We start from the raw sequence: 17,420 nt of genomic DNA, 5'->3' as shown, positions 1-17,420 counted from the left end.
TCCAATAAAATAACATCAATTATTTTTTTTTTTTTAAATGTTTGGATAAACCCATTGCAACACCTTTTAATTTCATGTATATGTATTAAGATGGCGGAGATGGGATGGTGGGCGGCATGGATGATACGGAGAGAGAGAGAGAGAGAGAGAGAGAGAGAGAGAGAGAGAGAGAGAGAGAGTGAGAGAGAGAGAGAGAGAGAGAGTGAGTGAGTGAGTGGAGGAATTGGGACAGTGAGGGGTTGTAGAAACACTATAAATACATATGTGGGGGTAGGGGTTCCGAACAATGAGAGAGATAAAATGAATTGGCTTATGGGGTTCCACTAATTAATTATGTGATTATCTTAATAAAATAACCGAAAACTCTTGGGTTAATTAAATTTTATTATTAAATTTATTTATATTATAACATAAAAAAATTACAAAATAAATAATAAATTGTAATTATATATTTTTTTAATTTTTATATGCTGTTTTTATATTATTATATGTTTTTTTAAATAAAAAATAAAAAATAAATAAAAGGAAGGCTGGCGAGCCGGCTCGTGAGTTCATAAACAACTAAAAAATTCTCGAGCTCGATTCGTCAAAAAGATCAAGCTCGAAAAATACGACATCGAGTTCGATTTTTTTTTTTGAGTCGGCTCATCGAGTTCACGAGTCAGCTCAACTCGTTTACCACCCATAATGTGGGCCGCACGATCGAGAGGAAAATTAGATGACAAGTGGATCTTGATTCAATGTCTCTGATTCAATTTCAAATTTGCTAATAAAATCGGATTATGATCAATTTTATTCCTATTTTTGAAATTGCCATTAGAATCATGAAATTAACATAATTTATTTATCATTAGAATCATGAAATTGCCATTAGAATCATGAAATTAACATAATTTATTTATCATTAGAATCATGAAATTGCCATTAGAATCATGAAATTAACATTATTATCAATTAGACACATAATTACTATTATTAGTTAAGAACTTAATATTATAATTATTTATTTATTTATTATACTTCTAAGAGAATTCAATCAAATATTTTCTATGATTCATCGTGAAATTACATGTCTACTAATAAATTTGTATGTATAGAATGCTTCGAATATTAGAAAATATACTTAACCTACACTTAAAACTGCATTTATATATATATATATATATATATATATATATATATATATATATATATATATATATTAAGTATTAATTAAGTATATATATATGTTGATAACCCCCAATTCTGGCCCCCCTATTTTCTACGCTTTAGTTTTGGCCCCTTTTAATCTGAAACGGCGCCGTTTCGTTTCAATCCACCAATCACCGTGCAGCTTTCTTTTCTTTTTCCTTTTCTTTCACAAAATGCACGATCGACCTACTACTTTTCCTTTTTCTTTTTTTTCCCCCCTTTTTCCTTCTCTCCCTTCTGCCGCCGCAAATGCTGACTGCCCCACCGCTCTTCTTCTCCACTCAGGGGTCTTCCTTTTTCTTCCTTGCCACACAGCCATGGCAGCGGGAATAGTCCCCCCCCACCTCCACGCGCGTTCGCCGCCCACCGCCTCTGCCGCCAGCGTCTCTTCCCACCGCACCTTTCCTCTTCTTCCTACAATTCTTCGCTGCGCGATTCATCCAATTGTTCCGATTTGGGGAGATGGTATTCAAGCTCAGGATCGGAGAGTAAAGAAGGCGGCACAACCATGCCGGCGGCGGGGTACCACGTCGGCGTCGGACCGTCGTACATGTGGGGAGCTGTGTTTTGGGAAAAGAATAAACAACTCACTTTTGAAGATTTTCAGATGCCCCGCCCTAAGGCCAACGAAGTTCTGATCAAAACCAAGGGTAATTAATTTGGGTTGTGTTTTTTTTCCTCAATTTAGTTGTTGTACATTATGCTGCAAAGCTTGTTCTTTTTTTTTTTTTTTTTTTCCTTTTTTGTTTTGGGAATATACTAATTGGAGATGAGAGAGAGGGAAGTAATTGGAGAAGAGAAGTCATTTTTTGATTTTTCATTCAATATTTTTGATTTTTGATACGTTTTGTTGTAATTGTAAAGTACAAAAAAAAAGCCACAATACCTTTTTAGGTTTTAATTAATCTGTAGCAAACCAATTATGGATCATGTTATTGGAGGGCAAGTTGAAGCTGGGGAGGAAGATTGGTAGCGAATCTTTTGGAGAGCTTTATTTGGGTAATCTCATCGGCAATATTTTATCTCATTTTTTCTTTATAGGCAAAATCTATATAAATATTTATATATGTGCTATTTTAAATTTCATTGAGGAGTAAATATACAAACTGGAGAAGAAGTTGCTGTGAAGCTGGTGAGTAGACTTTTCCGTCTTCGAATTGGATAAATGGTTTAGGTGTTCAATTTTTGAATGAGACTTATGTCTGGAATTTGCGAATCCGATCATGAACCCCGCCGCCGAAGAATCCATAGGTTCGTCTCTTCACTTTTGCTTCCTCTGTTGCATTTCTTCTAATCATAGTAGTTTAGATTTTGGTTATTAATTTGTCGTGTATTTGTATGATTTTTTTTTGTCGGAGGGTTTTATGATTTGGTGGATCTATTCGTTGAAGTAAGCGGAACTCAAAAATCTCAGATCAGTAGTGTGGAAATGGTTAAATGTTTGATAAATTAGGGGAAATCTAATCTGAGTTGCAAGATCATAAATAATTGATAGGGAAATAACAGGAGTGCCACTGATTGAATATATATATTTTTTTTATTAAATTGAATTATTACTTTTATATTATTTTATTTTGTAATTAATAGAGGTAAAGAGTAGGGTTTATGGCTGATGAGTGATGACTGGTGCCTTTTTTTTTCCTGGTATTTCGTATATACGAATATGTCTGGTGATATCAGCTGCTTCGGCTAAATATATTGATATTGCAGTGGAAGCTGCTCGCAAAGCATTCTTCAGAAATGGTGGCAAAGATTGATCATCCGCAACTGGGGCCCACCGAGCCAAGTATGTACGAGCCATCGCTGCCAAGGTTTTCCTTCCTCACTCTAATTAAATTTTGTTGCAAAATATTTCAGTTTCTTTGTGGACTATTTTCTCGTATGGTTTGGGGGTGCGATAGAAACTATGTTGGTAATTTTTTGTAAAAGTATAAAATCTTGAGTCTTCCTTCGTGAATTCGAGAACTGAATTGTGTAAAGGTTTATTTCAATTTTATTGGTACTGTTTCGACTTTATTTTGGATCATGCCACATGACTGATTACTGCAAGATAGTTGAGTTTTCATTCTTATCACATCATCCCCTTTTTTTTTCCCCTTTTTTTGGTTTTGCCCCTTTTTATTTTAAAACACTATCGTATCGTACTTACTGCTCCACATTTGCACTGTATAGTAAGAAGATCATACGACCATTGAGAGATAGACTATGTTGGTAGGATTAGATTTTATAGTTATGTTGGATTCAAATACGCATTTGTAAATAATTTGCAAGAATTGCTTGTACATTTTCGTAGTTACATTCCAACTGATAAGTTATTAAGGTTCATTTTCGTCCAATTGTTTCATAGTTTTGGGGATTGCATAGTTTCACATGGTGCATTCGCATCACCAACTCCGTCGAAATAACTGATCGACTTGTGCAAATATGACTACCGGACACCGCGCCTTGCGCGGTGCTCCGTACCTAGTATATATATATATTTCTAAAATCTTACTTTGATAAATAATCGGGTCCATTTGATATACACCCTTAATATGAAAAATATATAGGGATAGGTCCACCCCTAAAATTCTTTCTTTGAGATAACCCCCTGGAGAGGCAAAAGTACTATTGTGCCCTTATATCTAATTTTTGTTCAACTGCATTCAGCATTTTTGTTAACTGCATTCAACATTATGGTCAACTGCAATTAGCATTCAGACCTGCATTTATCACATTGTCAGATTTTTTAATAAAAAATTATAAATTTTTATTTTATTATTATTTTTATATATACCTCTGTTGTATTTTTTATTTTTTTATTTTTTTTATTTTTTTAAATTGCTTAATTTTTTGTAATTTTTAATTTTAATATTTTTTTAAAAAATTTAAATTTTAAAATTTTAAATTTTTAATTTTGTTTCAATTTTTTGATAAATTTACTATATTGAAATTGAGTAGACATGACTCTTGTATATATATTACATATGATTATATAAAAAAAACTTCATCTACACCAAAAGTAAAAATTCACAATTTAATCTTGATATTATAAATCAATTAATACGCAACAAAAAATTGGAAAAACACAATCATCAACATCACTGTACATCAGAAAAAACACATAATTTATATATATAGCTTATATATAACAATATATTACTACGAGTTACTACACGTGACTATATATGACTACATGTATATGACTACACGTGACTATATATGACTATACATAACTATATATGACTACATGTATATGACTACACGTGACTATATATGACTACATGTATATGACTATACGTGACTATATATGACTACACGTGACTATATATAACTATATGTATATGACCACGTGTGACTATCTATGACTTGATAACGCAAATCTCTCCTACACTGAAACAAGTACAGCCAAGTTTCGATCTGGAAAAATATTCTGCAATTGCATTACCCGTGCTCTTGTGCAAAAAAAGAACCAATCATAAATAAATATTCATAACAAACATCGTAAAAAAAAATTATTTAAACAAAACAAGAACTCACACCAACCTATGGCAAAAACTATTAAACCTTTCCATCAAAAGAAATGCCTTCTATACTAATTTTATCTATTTCTTTCTCTCTCTGTAACAAGGATTCTTCATCATCCTGTACAACGAAACAAAAATTCATATGTCACATACACTTTGTATAACATATAAATTTGAAAACACTGTCTTACCTAGCACAAATATTTTCCATCGACTCGATTAGCCAAAAAGATAGCACACAAAAAAAAAAAAAACATATCCGCTTGAACCTCCAATTTCAAACCATCGATTCAAAAAAATTATGGAATTTTTTTTTTAATTTATGAACTATCAAACGACATGAACTTAGTCAATAACCCAAAAAAAGGCAAAAATTCTTCTTAAAACTAAATGAACGCTGCAATACCTAATAATTTATGCATCATAAAATTAATGAAGCACTTCTAAACAATTATATTGCTACATTAAGCAAAGTGGAAAGAATATAGTTTTTTAAATGAAGTCAATTATTTACCCTGACAATTCACAATCAAATTGTAACATAATATTTTTACCGTAGTACTTGTATATGTTGTGTTTCTTCTTCTTCTTCGTCGTCGGCGCCAGATCTGGCGAGAAAGAGTTTAATGAGAGAAGATCCGGCAAAGAGGGGAGTGGTGATGGGCGGTGATGTCGCCGGAAAGGAGAGTAGCGCAAGGCAAATGGAAAGCGGCGGCCGGCGACAGTGGAGTGGCGGTGGGCAGCGGTGGCCGACGATGGCGCGGCGGTGGGCGGCGGTCGGGCTGTGGTAAAACGAGATTGAAGAGAACGGGAGTTGGGGAGAGTCGGCGACGGTGGAGTGGCGGTGGGCAGCGGCGGCCGACGATGGGGCGGCGGTGGGCGGCGGTTGGGCTGTGGTAAAACCAGAATGAAGAGAACAGGAGTTGGGGAAAGAGAGAAAAAAGAAACGATGTTGTGAGGTTAGGGTTTTGCCTAGTAAATACATTAAATTGAAATTAACAGGGTAAAATAGGTATTTTAAATTATCTAGGGGGTCTAACAAATTAAGATCCATATTGGGTTTTTACCTAGGAAAGAAAATATTATTGGACCTATACATATATATTTCCAAAACTAGGGGTGTATCCCTCATTTTCCCTAAATAATCCATAGTAGTAGTAGTGGATTAGTAAAATATTATAGAATTTGTGCATTCATTACAAAAATATATTCTTAAAGTTTTTTTGTATTCATTAGTTTATTGGATAAGTTTATAGTTCTTATATTCAATCTTGTTAGTTTTGAATTATTGATTGTTCGATAGAATTATTTTTAAAATTTCAAAGTCATTTATAAATTAATAATAATAATAATAATAATAATAATAATAATAATAATAATAATAATAATAATAATAATAATAATAAATAAATACTGATAAAAAGCAAGTTTAATAATATTAATAATACAAGACCAGTTTGTTGTACATTGCATTAGATAAAAAATAAGGCAATGATGGAAAAATGGTTAATGTCAATCCCTTCATTTAAAATTGATATAACTTGACATATACCAAAAATTATTAGCTTGCTGCTTCAAAAAAAAAGAAAAAAGAATTAGTATTTGATATAACCAATCTTTTAATTATTATTAATAATGTTATTATTTTTATGTATTTTCTTATGGTTTCATATGTCTATGAACTCTGTTAAATTTTATATCCAAATTCTTAATTAGAATTAGTGATGATTTTTATCTTGTAATGTTTTTCGAACGTTTTATTTCAGATTATTATTATTTTTTTTCTTGCAAATTGACTAATAATATAATTAACCATAAGTTGAAATAAATTAACAATAATAATAACAAAGCACTTCTCCTGATTCATCTACAAAAGTCACCCCTGCACCACTTCACGTGAATCCATCCGGGAAGTAATGGTTGGTGTGAGAATGCGCATAATAATTGGGTTTATTTTAGGCTCTTCAATATTAACTATTAACTTAGGAGGGAAATATTTTGGAGGGAAAGCTAATAGGGGTACAGATGTAATAATAAAAAAATCAGTTTCTGGCCGGCCAGATTCTGGCCATTTAGCATTATAGCAAGGTTGCTCTTTTCTGCGCTGCGTGTACATGTAATATTCTCGATCATACTATATGAAATGAGATTGGCATTTCGTAACTCGTAGAAAATCGGTTTTCGTGCAATCTGAACTTGATTTATGCACGTGAAATGAAATGAATGCCCTCCGAACCATATACAGAAAGCATGCCTTGAGATATTGAGGCAACATTGTGTTTACTGAGGAGCTTTGCGACCTCGATAATAGCCAAATCAGGGAGCCCTTGCCAATCTTCTTTCCAATCTCCTGATCAAGTTCCCGACTGCACCGATCTTCTTCGGTAGTGAATACAAGCTAGCTTGCGAAGCAGATTCCAACTCTCACGATCATTCAGCAACGACATTTCTATATAATGTATTGCCCTTTTCTTAACAATCAAAATGGCCGGAATATGGAAATATGGTTTCAATTTTTTTTTTTTTTTATCCATATATATTGAATAAATCTTTACCATTTATATACTATACAAACACCCACACCCACACCCACACCCACATGGGTGTATAGATCAACAATAAGTAAATCACTCAATATAGTCTACAACGGGTGTAGCATATAAATAACCCGATAAACCGGTCAGTCAAACCTGTTGGAACTAATGCACTTTGATATTCATGCATTTCAATATTCATGCACTTGGCAGCTTGAAAGTCCATTTTAATTATCTAAGCAAGAATTTCAAGAGTCATTTTATTATCTATTTAAAGGATTTCTTTACCTTTGTAATTGTAACCCAAGAAATCCAAGAATTCACTAAATAAAATTATTAATAAAAGCTTTGCCTCTTTCCTATATTTTCCTTGATTTTTTTTTTTTTTTTTTATGTACTTCCGCATAATATCTATTTCTAATTAAAAAAAAAGAAAAACCAAAAAAAATGAGGCCTCAAATAGTGGTGTTTGGTGACTCAATAACACAGCAATCCTTCAGATCAGGTGGTTGGGGTGCTTCTCTTGCCAACATTTATTCAAGAAAGGTCTCATCTTTATTCAACAAAAACTGTTTCTGTGTGTGTGTGTGTGTGTGTGTGTGTATATATTGATCTGGGCATGTATAAAAACTGTGTGAAAATTTACACTTTTGGTGCGTGTGTGTGTGTGTGCAGGTTGATGTAGTGCTACGTGGCTATAGTGGGTACAACACCAGGTGGGCTCTGTTCTTGCTGCATCATCTTTTCCCTCTGGTAATGATCTTTTTTTTCTTCTTCTGCTGATTTATGATTCTTGATGAACCCTTTCTTTTTTCTTCTTTTTTTATGTCACCATTTTCTTGATTGTGTGTTATGTTTTGGGTCTTGTTTGGTTGTTTTATTGTTTTATTGGATGTAAGCACACTATAATAGTTGGAAATTAGTTTTTTTTTTTTTTTCCGAAATATAAAATTGTTATCACATTATTATTGGTTCGATATAGGGGTGTAACTGTATATCGAACGATCGGATCTGAATTAGTCATTTTGGAAAAAAACCGATTTTGTCCGGAAGTGAAAAACTAGTTTCAATTTCATTCAAAAAAAAATTTTGGAAATTGGAATGTAAAAACATGTTCCGAAATCAGAAAATTTTCGGATCCGAATCGGCGCAATTTGGAAATTTCTATTTTTTTATCACCTAAAATATATAAAATACACAAGAATATTTATATTTTAAGTGTAATATTTGGAAAAAAATCGAAACTTTTGGATTATTTTTCGGAACTGAAAATCGAATCGGAAATCAGAATCTCATATATATTCCAATCCCGATCCAAATAACTTCGGAAAAATTAAAATTTCGGAATTCGGATTGAATAATATTGTTCCAAAATTGGAAATTTTGTTCTAATTTCCTCCCCTAGTTGTATAGCAACGATAAGTACACATACAAACACACACATTGGATGTGATATAACAAATAAATACCCCTTTTTATGTAGCAAATTGCATTGCGTTACATCGGATCCATTTTATATAGCCATACTATGTGGATCTTGAAGTTGTTTTGTCGAAGATTGTTGTTGAGTCAGATATTTTTATTGCGTTTGATGTTATATATTTTGTGAATGATTCCGTTTTGGATAATCCGACAACTAAGCAGGAATCTTCGACCCCTCTTGCTGCTGTCACTATATTTTTCGGGGCAAACGATGCCGCTCTTTTAGAGGGCACCGGCAAAAAACAGCACGTGCCGCTCGACGAGTACAAGGAAAATTTGAGAACAATCGTTCGGCATATTAAGGTTTCTCTTCTGCTACTTTATCTACGCATTTGTATATCTCATTGTTTCGGATTCTGAATAATGTTCCGATTTTCCTTTTTTTGTTAATCAGTATATTTCGATTCTGTGCGTATTTGATTGTATATCTCATAAGTTAGAGATTTTAAATTAATTTTTCAAAATTGCAGGACCGGTCCCCGAATACGCTCGTTGTGCTTATAACTCCACCTCCGGTTGATCAACAAGGGCGTCTAAAATTTGCAAGGTACGACTGTTCTTTTTTCTGAATTTTATTTCTAAATCGAATTATTTTTATCTCATAAGATGTTGCGATTATACATTTGTCTGATTATCTTACTAAAATTACAGGTCTATGTATGGTGACAAGGCATCGGTATTGGCCGATAGGACAAACGAAGTGACTCGTACATATGCCGAGCAGTGCGTTGCTTTAGCCAAAGAACTCGGTCTCCCTTCGGTTAATCTATGGTCCAAAATGCAGGAAACTCGAGATTGGCAGAAAAAATTCTTAAGGTTTGTCAATCTAAGGCCTCGTTTGGTTTCAAAATAAGAATGAAAATCCAATTATATTGTTGGACGATATGAATTCCAATAAATAATCTCCCGATTAGCCAAGATCAGAGCCATTTGTTCCACAATTAATTGCGGCCCGGCCCGAAAAGTTATTATAATTGCTGGCCTGCCCGAAAAGTTATTATAATTGCTGGCCTGCCCGAAAAGTTAATATATCGCGGCCCGGCCCGAAAAGTTATTAGACTAACCAAATATCCAATAAGGCCTAATTATTTAGTCAATTATGGCTTATCTTGCTAAGCAAACGAGGCCTTGTTTGCATTTAGAGGTTTAAAGGAATCACAAGTCGAGCCGGAACTCACGGCTTTTTGAATTTGTTAGGCTTGGTTTCTTTTATAAATATTTTTATTATTATTTTTAGTTTACTCGAGTGGAGATTGAGCTGAACTTCATATCTTATCGAAACATAAATGTGTGTTGAGGCTTAGTTCCTTATATTAAAAAATCGAGCTCGAACGAGTTTTTAATAGTCGATTAACTTAATTGTATCTAGCTACGTTGTTTATTTATTATATTTTTTCTTTTTCCGACAGTGACGGTCTGCATTTGACACCGAAAGGGAACGCGGTTGTGTTCGGAGAAGTAATGAAAATATTTGACGAAGCTGGATTTTCGGACCTGCCTTTCGACTTTCCACCGCATTCAGACATTGATGGAGAACACCCTGAAAAATCCTTCTTGCAACAATGTCCAGCTGTGTAATTAATTGTTGTATAAGTTTATTTGGAAAAAAAATAAAATTCTTTTTTTATTTATTGCGTCATCTCTCACATTTTATACTTGTTGCATATATTGCCCTATGCGGCAGGCTTTGGTTTTTTTTTTTTTTTATGGAGAAAATAAATAAATAAACAGCATTTTTTTAGGCCTATTTATTTATTTTATTTTTTTGTGTAGGTTATAACAAATATTCTTGAAATTTGATTTAATTATTAAAAAGAATAATTAATTTTTAAAATTGCAACACCATTCGGGTAAAAAAAAATATTATGCAAATTATATGTGCAGTGACAGAAATATAGTAGAATCCCAATAAATTAAGAATCTCATTGAAATAATAGTTTTTCTGGTCCCGACACGATAAAATCTACTAAATTATTAATTCGATAATTTAATATTTTACTACATTTATAGAATTTTGTACGTCCCGACTCTATTAATTTATAAAGGTTTAACTATGGTAGAATATAACCGGATAAAATTCATTGTTAGCACAAACCTATGAGTAACTAATAAAAAGCCAAATTTAGCATAATACCTTAATAAATAAATGTGTTGCTCTATTTTACAATAAATTTTGGCATTAAACATAATCTTAATTAGCAATAATCAATTCTGAAATTAATGTACCAGAAAATATGGAAGAGAGATAATAAAAGATAAGTGACTGTTACAAAGATGTAATTACTTCTTATCTCTATCACATTAATGTTTTGACAGACAATTAATTTTATTTTTTTAAAAATTATTTTAATAAAAAACTGTGTCCAACCAAATTGGAAAATCAAATTATCGTCAGGTTTCACTGTCAACACTTTGTATATACAATAAAATCTCGATAAATTAATAAAATTACTTAAATAATAAGTTAATATCAAAATTCGTATATCAAAATTTCCGATTTTTCCAATTTTACTTCAAAAAAAAAAATTGGAATTAGGTTTTCATATCCAAAAAAAAAAAATTGGAATTAGGTTTCCAATCACCTAAAAAAATAATGAACGTTGAGAAGCTATTGTTTGTTTGGATTCAATTGTACCAAAGAATCTCATATATTTCAATCTTTAAAACTTTCAATCAATAAGGTGAAAAAAAAAAAAAAAAAGTAAATGAAAGGACGATGGTGTAAGCTTTATGTAATATTTAGGGCACATAAGTTAGTGGAATGCATCGAAGGAAAATCACTTGTGTAGGACAATTATTATTATCCTTTAATTTGAACAATTCTTCTATTTTACTGTACAGTAGAATATTGATAAATTAATAATCTTGTTTAAATAATATTTTTTTTTCGATCATGGCTCGAGGACAATAAGTTAAATTATAGTAAAATAATTTAATAATGTATAGAAATAGCGCTTCGAATATGTAGTACATTGATAAATTTATAAAAAAAAAATTAACGGAATATGCTTCAATTTTTTTTGTTTCTTGCTGAAGTTGACAATATCACATCCAATCTCATCCTTTTTCTTATTATAATGAGAACTTTCAGTCTACTTTTGTCATAGCTCAGCGAAAAAATATTCAATACCATTGTTATTTTAAGAGCTTCCGTTCGAGAAATGAGCTTTGTAGTAGAATTATCATTTTCAACTTCATCATCTTTATCAGTTTCCATGATACTCTCAATTCGTCAGTCAACAACATCTTTGAACTCGTTTCAAACAAATTAAATTGATTTGTTATTATGGATGTAAAATCCCTACATCGAATATTCGATCCACATATGCACCATAAGATTTATCGTATCTTGAATCCAATCGAGTCCATTAGTAGTTCATCGTAATACCTAATTGTGTATGAGTATAAATTTATGTCTTATTTGGTTGGCAAGAAAAATCCGGATCATGGCTGAAAATAAACTAAATTACTCAATACTTATCCGACATCGTTCACTAAAAGCTCGTTTGAGCTCGGGTCATTAACATAACTAACCAAACTTGAACGCATATTTTCGTTTGATAAGATACGAAACTCCGTTCGAGCTGATTTTAAACAATTCAACTACACGAAGAAAAAAAATTGCGGTTCTCGGAGAGTTTTCGTCACCTAAACAATCCATCTAAATCTTGTAAATTAATAGCTACTTAAAGATTATTTAACATTATGCTAAATTTAATTAATTTTGTTTGTCCCACGTTTATTAATTTATAAATTTAACAATATTAATTATTTTTTTGCATGCTCCACTAACAAGCAATTAAATGTGTAACCCAAAGTCTATACAGATGAACTTTGTGTTTTTCTCAAAGCCCAAATATATTGCGGGCCGCCATAAATGGTAGTAAAAACCTAAAAAGCCCATTACAATCTCCCAAAATGGAGGAGACGACCACGTGTCGCTCTCGGATTGGCTATAGCTTAATTCAAACCCGCTAACAACATTCAGTAGCCTTTTTTGTAAGTGCTATACGACGTCGTTTAATGGTTCGGTAATTAGTTGACCGCTACATTTGGTTTCTACAACAACTGGTGTACTGTAGCTTTGTTCAGTACCGTATGTTCTTGTTTCGATCCCGTGTTTTGTGCATGCCCGATTGTGTTTTTTCGTAAGTTGCGTAATTTAACCATTTTTTTTTTATTTTTTTTTTTCGGACCGGTCTCGGAACATGATTGTTGTGCGTATAACTCTGACCACCCGCTGATCCTCGAGGGTTCTTTTGGATTTTATTTTGAAATTAAATGATGAACCATTTTATTTTATCTGATGAGGTATTGCCATTATACTTCATATACATTTCTCAATCGAAATTTCAAGAAAGGTCAAATGAAGCTAAGTCGCGGGAGAATACGCCGATCAATGCGTCGCATAAGTTGAAGAACTCGGTCTCCTTTCGATCAATTTATGGTCCAAAAATGCAGCAAATTCAATGTTGGCAGGAAAAAAATCTTGAGGTCTGTCAATCTTTTGAATTATCGAAAGTTATTGAAATCGTCTTTTTTTGTGGGGCTAAATAAATGACCATTATAATATATACGTTGAAAGAGATTCGAATATTCGACCTCTCTTTAATGCGGAAGAAACTCAAATACCAATTGAGCGAAACAACAACTTTGTGTTGTTTATGCTGTAAAATATTAGTTCGATAATTTAATATTTCGCTAATTTAGTATAATTTTGTTAGTCCTGATGCAATAAAAACTGCTGTGAAAGATTTACGAGGCAAAGCGTTCAAAATCAAATGTTGATAAAGCTGTTGCTGCTAGTGCTTGAGGATTTGGCGCCTCGACAATTGTAAAAATCGTGTCGCAATAATGGCTGTACGCGGAAATCAACAAGCCTCTGCTTTTATAACTGTTTGATGTAATATTTGAAGGGATAATCATGTATAGTGGATTTTTCTGATATTTCTATGCTGATTATTGTACGGTTGCTATTTTCTGCGCTGCGTGTACAAGTCGTCATATTCTCGATCATATCGTAAAACGAGATTGACATTTAGTAATTCATAGAAAATCGGGTTTTCGGTCCTGCTAAAAATAGAAATCAAAGCACAAAAACAAGTAGCCCAAACAATAGCGCATAAACTCGAGGGACAACCCCAAATATAGCAGGTACCGAAAAATCGGCAACTTGCTATACCTAAACTCGTCCCACACTAATTACACACGAAACATAATTGGATACTGGTAGTTTGACTCCCGTTACGAATGCTGTAACAGTACAGCCGACGTTCTCCTTCAAGGGTCTCGTGATTAACATCATTTGGCTTTCTCGGCATCTGCTGAAAAACGAACCCGCAATTCAGACTTAATGTTGCGGTAACGCTTTCGTTGCTTTTCTATTTCCACCGTAACTTGTTTCTGGCAATCATCCACCTCTACCATTCTAAGTGATTTGATATGCGCAAAATCACGAGGGATCTCTTGCAAATTGTAGCAGTGCCTAATAACGAGGCGCACTAGTGACGGGAAGTGGTCTCTTGTGGAATCCCACCACTTCAAATCCAAGTCTTCTAGCAGCAGGTACTTCAGACTGGGGAAATCCCAATCGGACGTTTTCCACACGGGCCCGCAGAAGGCGTACCATCGCAATTTGAGCGTTTCGAGATTTGGCAAATCACCCATTGCACGCACATACGACCACGAGAATCCACATCCACTCAGACTTATCTTTTTCAAAAGGAGAGGGAAGTGGATCGGTACTGAAGTAACATTTTCCGGGGACCTTATAAGGCTAGGATATACAACAACGCATTTGAATGACTCGATTTCTTCATACAGAGTGGCTAATTGATCAACACCAAGGAAACTGAAGGGCTCAACCGAGTCGTGTGCTGACTCAATCTTGATTCCTATTTTCTTTAGGTTGGGGATCCTTGCAAGCAGTCCCACTTTAACACTGTGAGCGGTCACACCAGAAAGAGTCAAAAGATTCTCTAGGACAAGAGAATAATCGTCTGCAGAAGAAGGATCTGGAAGGTCTAATCCCATGCATTCGAGGTGTTTCAGCTTATGCAACTTCCAAATCTCTATAGGCAGATAAACGGGTAAATTCGACCGTTTGATGTTGTTATGTTGACTGACAGTCAAGACTTCAAGGTTCCAAAGACATGATATTGAAGAAGGGATCTCTCCATCGTATGTGATGGCAAGGTACTTTAAGTGAACTAGTTTAACTACTTGGAGCGGGAACTCGTAAAAGCGGATCGAAACCGCATCTAGTACCTTGAGCAATCTAAAACCCAAGTACAAAGCAATCGGATATGGTTGTTTTGGACCGAAGCATAAAAGAGAACGTGCATTTGGAATGGATTCCATCCAGCTATGTACTTCTTCGAAACCGAGAACAATGTTATTGTGGAAGCACAACCGGTTCTGGCTATTTAACTTCTCCGGGAAACTGAAGTCGGCATACTTCTTTATGACGCAGAAAAACTTCTCACGGTGAGCTTCGTTTACGCATAAATTACGAAAGGTAAAATGCAGTCTACTGGTTTTAGGAATCCTCTTACTTGTAAAAGTCAGCTTGTCATACAAAATTACACTTCGGAGAGCAAGTCTCGACAAGCATCTATCGGCCATTGCTTCTACGCTTTTGTTCTCTCCTGGCTCAAGAATGCCCTCTGAAATCCATAGGTTGCTGACTTTCAAGCAAGGGATCTTGTATTTCTTTGGGAACACACCCATATACAGAAAGCATGCCTTGAGATATTGAGGCAACATCGTGTAACTCAAGGACAGTGCCTCCGAGAGGGGTGTGTTGTCATCTATTGTGATGGTAAGTGGATCTTCCTTTTCTGCTAAAACCTTCCAATTCTCGACCGTTTTCTCGGTCTTAATGAGGAGCTTTCCAACCTCGATAATCGCCGAAGGGAGCCCTTCGCAGTTCTTGGCAATCTTCTTTCCAATCTCCTCAAGTTCCCGACTGCACCGCTCTTCTTGGTTAGTGAATACAAGCTTGCGAAGTAGATTCCAACTCTCACCATCATCCAGGAAAGACATTTCTGTAATATGTACTGTATCATCACAATTAACAAAGTACCGGAGCCTAGATGTCAAGATGATGCGGCTCATGTTTCTATATATCATCCGGAAAGCTAACTTTTAGCCGAAGCCAAACATCAGTATCCCATATGTTATCCAACACAATCAGATACCTATGTTTGTGCAAAGTCCGGTGTAAAAGTCCGGCTAATGAATCTTCATCATCATCGTCGTTGAAGGAGATTTTGTCCGCTCTACGATCGCGAAAGCTCATCCGACGCAGAACAAGTTGCAGAATCTCTCTCAGCTTATAATGAGGGCCGATTGACACAAATGAAAAACATTCAAAATCAATTCGAACATCGGGATTGTTACAATATTCTCTGGCGAGAGCAGTCTTACCGAGGCCAGCCATACCCCAGATTAACATCGTGCTGAGTCTTCGCTTCCCATCAAACATCCAATCCCATATCCTCAACGTTTCCCACGCCTTTTTCTTCTCGATAATTAACGGAACGTAGTCCACATCGAAAGAATCATCGCTCGGTTCTTGGTGTTGGTAATGATCTTCTTCTTCACCGGTCTGCAGTAGTTGGGTAAATGCAGTAATTTCTTGTCTGAATTGCTCAAGTTGTTGGGAGAGCTCGTCAGTGAAACGCTCGTTGACAGAGATTTGAAGATCGGATCTGAGAAGAAAATGATTGGAAATACGGGAGTCGATCAGATCTTCAAGTTTCCTCGCCACATTTGTAACTCGTCGCTCCGAAGAAGAAACGTCTACTTTCCTACTGCTCGGCGATGACTTAACTTTTTCCAGACTCGATTCCAAGGAGCAAAGCTCATCGGAGATAAATTTGATTTTCGAATCAGGGAGAACAAGTTGCAGAATCTCTTTCAACGTGCAACGAGGGCCGATCGACGCAAACGAATAACATTTATAACCTTTTCGAACATATGGATTGTTGCAAAATTCTCTGACGAGGGCAGTCTTGCCGAGGCCGGCCACACCCCAGATTAACATCGTGCTGAGTTGAAATGTGTGGGTGAACTCGTTAAACATCCAATTCTGTATGTAGTACGATTCCCACGCCGTCTTCCTCTCGACGATTAACGGAATGTAGTCGTCGTCGAAAGAATAATTGATCCGTTTAAATTGGGACATATATTTTTCTATTTCATCGGCCTTGAGTGACTCGGTGAATGCAGTAATTTCGTGTCGGACTTTGCTCGAGTTGGTGGGTGAACTCGTCACTCAGACGCTTGTCGATGGAGATTTTAAGATCTGATCGGAGGGGAACTTGATCGGAAATATGGGAGTCGATCAGATCAAAAATGGCTTATGCTGTAACTCGTCGCTCCGAAGAAGAAACGTCTGCTCTCCTGCTGCTCGTCAGTGACCTAATTTTACCCAGGCATGATTGCGTGTAACGAATCTCATTGGAGATGAATTCGATTTCTGAATCAGGGAGAACAAATTTCGACCGCGAAGAAGATAGAAAGTTCTGGATTGCCTGCTTGAGGTAAACTACTGCAGCATAAGCCATTTTTGAACTCAGATCTCTCTCTCTCTCTCTCTCTCTCCTCTTCTCTCTCTCTCGTCAACGATGATAATGGTCACGTGAAATCGAAGCTTCTGGTTCGTCCAAATCTACGTGGAATGGTCAAATCGAAATCAAATGGA

General features: G+C 34.9%; 3 protein-coding genes and 2 long non-coding RNA genes across 7 annotated transcripts in view; 2 read left to right on the top strand and 3 right to left on the bottom strand.

Annotated features, from left to right (window-relative positions):
- LOC105974904 (uncharacterized) overlaps window positions 1–17,420 on the bottom strand; it is a 62,273-nt gene that overhangs the window by 71 nt on the left and 44,782 nt on the right. The window lies entirely within an intron of this gene.
- LOC105954014 (uncharacterized) lies at window positions 1,231–3,207 on the top strand. Of its 3 annotated transcripts, none has more exons than XR_016033597.1 (3): window positions 1,231–1,841; window positions 2,086–2,442; window positions 2,902–3,207. It is a non-coding gene; the product is annotated as an uncharacterized LOC105954014 (long non-coding RNA). The 3 variants fall into 3 exon arrangements; XR_016033599.1 differs by having other exon boundaries at window positions 1,232–1,841; window positions 2,139–2,442; XR_016033598.1 differs by having other exon boundaries at window positions 1,232–1,841; window positions 2,104–2,442.
- On the bottom strand, window positions 4,282–5,791 carry LOC148767825 (uncharacterized). Its single transcript, XR_016033600.1, has 2 exons — window positions 5,252–5,791; window positions 4,282–4,815 (listed from the first exon to the last, which is right to left on the bottom strand). It is a non-coding gene; the product is annotated as an uncharacterized LOC148767825 (long non-coding RNA).
- Window positions 7,542–10,344, top strand: LOC148767824 (GDSL esterase/lipase At5g62930-like). Its single transcript, XM_088823457.1, has 6 exons — window positions 7,542–7,777; window positions 7,907–7,984; window positions 8,876–9,016; window positions 9,184–9,260; window positions 9,365–9,529; window positions 10,123–10,344. The coding sequence occupies exons 1-6, from the start codon at window positions 7,679–7,681 to the stop codon at window positions 10,289–10,291; spliced, it is 729 nt and encodes a 242-aa protein (XP_088679583.1). The 5' UTR covers window positions 7,542–7,678; the 3' UTR covers window positions 10,292–10,344.
- Window positions 13,872–17,390, bottom strand: LOC148767823 (putative late blight resistance protein homolog R1A-3). Its single transcript, XM_088823331.1, is given in 3 exon segments — window positions 13,872–15,832; window positions 15,834–16,991; window positions 17,083–17,390. Coding segments are annotated over 3 exon segments (3,177 nt in total). The 5' UTR covers window positions 17,284–17,390; the 3' UTR covers window positions 13,872–14,014.

Source organism: Erythranthe guttata, chromosome 9 (assembly GCF_056151865.1).
Source record: "Erythranthe guttata isolate IM_541 chromosome 9, IM_541, whole genome shotgun sequence".
NCBI classification, from domain to species: Eukaryota; Viridiplantae; Streptophyta; class Magnoliopsida; order Lamiales; family Phrymaceae; genus Erythranthe; species Erythranthe guttata.
Note: the sequence above shows the minus strand (reverse complement) of the source record. Positions and strands in the feature narration are given on the sequence as shown.

Excerpts from the sequence above, each read along its gene's own strand:
- LOC148767824 (XM_088823457.1), top strand. The coding sequence starts at position 7,679 with ATGAGGCCTCAAATAGTGGTGTTTGGTGACTCAATAACACAGCAATCC. Across the intron at positions 7,778-7,906 it reads CCAACATTTATTCAAGAAAG|GTTGATGTAGTGCTACGTGG; the intron begins GTCTCATCTTTA and ends GTGTGTGTGCAG. Across the intron at positions 9,017-9,183 it reads CAATCGTTCGGCATATTAAG|GACCGGTCCCCGAATACGCT; the intron begins GTTTCTCTTCTG and ends TCAAAATTGCAG.